The sequence below is a fragment of the Propithecus coquereli genome, unplaced genomic scaffold, assembly GCF_000956105.1.
Source record: "Propithecus coquereli isolate 6110/MARCELLA unplaced genomic scaffold, Pcoq_1.0 Scaffold81, whole genome shotgun sequence".
Classification (NCBI taxonomy): Eukaryota; Metazoa; Chordata; class Mammalia; order Primates; family Indriidae; genus Propithecus; species Propithecus coquereli.
Window position 1 is genome coordinate 5,321,668 of NW_012154285.1, and position 3,814 is coordinate 5,325,481.

Below are 3,814 nucleotides of genomic sequence, written 5' to 3' on the forward strand. Positions count from 1 at the left end.
CTCACTCTTGCTCAGGCTGGTTTCGAACTCCTGAGCTCAAACAATCCACCCGCCTCGGCCTCCCAGAGAGCTAGGATTACAGGCATGAGCCACTGTGCCCGGCCTAATTTTTTCTATATATTTTTTAGTTGTCCAGCTAATTTCTTTCTATTTTTAGTAGAGACAGGGTCTCACTTTTGCTCAGGCTGGTCTTAAACTCCTGACCTTGAGCAATCCTCCTGCCTCGGTCTCCCAAAGTGCTAGGATTACAGGCGTGAGCTACCGCACCCGGCCAACAAAAACAATTCTGATAAGGATTTTGGCCTATTTAATAGTGAACATTTTTTTAAATTACTGAGCCTTCTCCCTGAAGAATATATACATACAATTTTATTTATTTAGAAATACATAAAGCATACACTGCTTCAGGATAGAATATAATAATAATATTAATAGGATGCATCACACATGCTAGCTTATCAAGTATTTCAGTATCTATCATGTGAAAAAATAATCTTACCAAGTAGAGACTTATTGTCCCCTATTATTAGCCTTAATTGACACTTGAGAAAACTGAGATCCAGAGAAATTAAGTGCCTTGCTTACAGCTAGTGACAAAACCAAGGTTAAAACTTGTGTTCTGGCCGGGCATGGTCGCTTACGCCTGTAATCCTAGCACTTGGGGCAGCCGAGGCGGGAGGATTACTTGAGGCCAGGAATTTGAGACCAGCCTGAGCAACAATAGCAAGACCCTGTCTCTACAAAAAATAGAAAAATTAACTGGACATGGTGGTATGCACCTGTAGTCCCAGCTACTTGGGAGGCTGAGGCAGGAGGATCGCTTGAGCCCAGGGGTTTGAGTTGCCGTGAGCTATGATGATGCCACTGCACTCCAGCCCAGGCAACAGAGTGAAACCCTGCCTCAAAATAAAAAAAAAAATACAACAAAAACTTGAGTTCTGATTTCCAAAATCTACATTCTTTTTTCTACACCATGATACTGTTCTACTTTTCTGATTCCCTTTATCTTTTTCCCTCCTTTCCTTCATATTTTTATCTTACCTTCAACTTCAGGCTGTTCTACATCTACCTTAAATTTAATTAACTTTTATAATCTTAGTTTTGATACATTATAGAAGAATCTGGTTTATTTAACTATTATCCATGAAGTGTATAAATATACCATATTCCTCTGACTCTAGCAATAGAAGTAAATCCCTGCAACTGAGATTTAATTATTCTTAATTTTTTTATGATAGACGCTTCGGGAAAAACAAAAAGCTGTACGAGAAAGTCATGGTCCAAATATGAAACAAGCAAAAATGTGGCGTGATTTTGAACAATTGATGGAATGTAAGAAACAGTGCTTTCTGAAACAACAAAGCCAAACTTCCATTGGTCAGGTAATTCAGGAGGGAGGAGAGGACCGGCTGATACTCTGAATTCGCATGTCATTGTTTAGAATTATTAGTTGATACTACTAACTATAAGCATGATCCCATTATGTATTTCTTTTCTCTAAAGTGATTTGTACAACATTTTGCTTTCGGATTAGCTATTCTTTATTAAGGTTTCTTGGAAAATAATGTTAAGGTAGATTTAGATTTTAAAGTTTTTTCATATGAAAAAGAGGCTTTCATTGTTTTGCTTATTTGAGATATCGGTGGTGTCTTCTGAGTTTTACGAGACAGGAGGCTAAGTTTACTATCTGTAAATGTAAACATATGTCCATTAAGAAACATAGTTTTTTAAAAATGTAATAACCCAGTGGCTTAATGTTTTTCTTAATCTTTTTTTAACTTTAGAGGAATCTTTTAGGAACTAATATCTCTTGTTTTGAAGAAACATTTATACGAAGTTCAGCAATTCCTACAGTTTCACTTCAGTTTCTTTTTCTTCTGTAAAATGCAAAAAAATTTAATATTTTGAATAGCATATTTGTTCTATTTGTATAATTTAAAAGCAAATAAAACTTGGTACATATATCATGGATGTTTATTTAAAATTTGTAGAGTTGTTTTGTGTAAAAATTTATTCTTTTTAAAGTAAGTATCTATATTCTAGTATTATATTAAATTGAAGGATCATTGCTTATTTTTACCAAAAATTTATTTTAAATTGACTAATATGATAGTCTTGGGGACTATAATTTTAAATATAAAAAATTGTCGTAGAAAATAGATGTTATCATATACTAAAAAGTTAGCACGAGATTCCAGATGAGATTCAGGAGTTCAAAGTGCTTCCAGTCTCTCCTTTATTTTGACAAGGTACTTGAAGAGTTCATTGTTTTTCCTTAAATATACTAAATTCATATACCATGCTTTGCTTAATTTTAGTTTCAGTATATTATTCAAAATATCTTGTCTTTATATTTGAAAACTCAAATTTCAAATTGTTAGCATGTCAATCTTAGGCTAATTCTTTTTAGTTACCATAAAAAAATTTTTTTTAAAGAAGAAAATTGTTTCTACCCTGTGCACAATATGCGAACTTGGATCTCTTTGATCCCATATGTGTTCTACTGTTAATTTTTGTTTGAAAACTTGTTTTATAAAGTTTTTTGTGATTGAAGAGCCTCACTGGCTAGAGATTATTGGTAATTCTAGCAGATATAGCAAGAAGAGATGGGATCCATCGGACCAAGGAAAAAGTGGACTTATCAGGAAAGTGGAGAAAGAAACGTCTTAAAAATTTTTTTAAGAAAAAAAGAATTTCAGTGTTAGCAAATGATTTGAATCTGATCCTCTGCTTATTTTATCCTTTTATTTGGGCAAGTATCAGCTACCAGAATTCTCATTTGTGCCTTTAGATCAACTATACACTAAAAGAAAAAGCTTTGTTTTAGTATGTAGAAACAAACCCTTGTTAATTCAGTGTTTTTGTTCATTGAGGTAGATATATTTGTGTGGTGTTGGCTCCTGGTTTGTTATTTTTAAGCCAGTAATAAGTGATGCTCCTTTAACCAGAATATGAATTCCTTTGCAAATATTTGAAAAAGACTAGATGCCCTTTTCAGAAACAGCATTTTATTTCCCCACAGGAAAGTCAACTCACAAGATTATTAAGCCTGATGATCAATTTTTTTTTTTTTTTAGCCCTCCACTATCTTTGGTGCTCCTCTAAATTTTTTAAATCCTTAATAACAGATAAGCCAAAGAATGCTTATAATTCTACTGATTTAATTATTGCTTACCATCTTTATTCCATACAGAAAGAATATGTGGATTAAATACAAAGGCAGTTCCAAAATTACTTTATTAACTGAAGCAGAACATCATTATTACTTCAAGGAAAGCAAATTGAAAAAACCCCTAAAAGTACAAAGTTATTTATAGTTTTTATGTAACATTGGACATTTAGTGATGCAGCTTAATGGGTTTTGTGCAGTGACTTTCCACTCATTTTGTGATTTGATTGAAACATTAAAAAGCTTTGACCAACTCTGACAGTTTTTGGCAGCTGGCACTTACAGAAGAAGAGCTTATTACATTTTTCCTTCAGGATTTATACTCTAGCTAGCTAATTGATGAGAGTGCTTGATCGTTTTGGAAAATAATTTGTCTTTCATGTGATGGCCCAAATAAAGGAGAAAAATGTAGCCTGTGAAATCGGTCTCTGTGTTCACAGATTTCCTTCCTCTAGGACTTGGTGTTGCCAGCTGTTGCATGGGACTGACTGTACAAATTGTAAATTTCAAAAAGCCACTGCTTATCTTGTTTCTTTATTTGTTCAGGAAACAATCCAACTTTAAAGGTTATCTTTTAAGAGGAATCTTATAATAGGACAATGTATTTTCTGTTATAAATCTATTAAGAAGGGAACCCAAGACTAT

At 33.4% G+C, this 3,814-nt stretch overlaps 1 protein-coding gene across 1 annotated transcript in view; it reads left to right on the top strand.

The window, feature by feature from the left end:
- Positions 1 to 1,984, top strand: part of IFT81 (intraflagellar transport 81) — a 109,323-nt gene extending 107,339 nt beyond the window's left edge. The window contains exon 18 of the mRNA XM_012663414.1: positions 1,239 to 1,984. Coding sequence (XP_012518868.1) covers positions 1,239 to 1,421 — 183 coding nt within the window. The 3' untranslated portion in view covers positions 1,422 to 1,984. The remainder of the gene's footprint in view (positions 1 to 1,238) is intronic.
- The last annotated feature ends 1,830 nt before the right edge of the window (positions 1,985 to 3,814 follow it).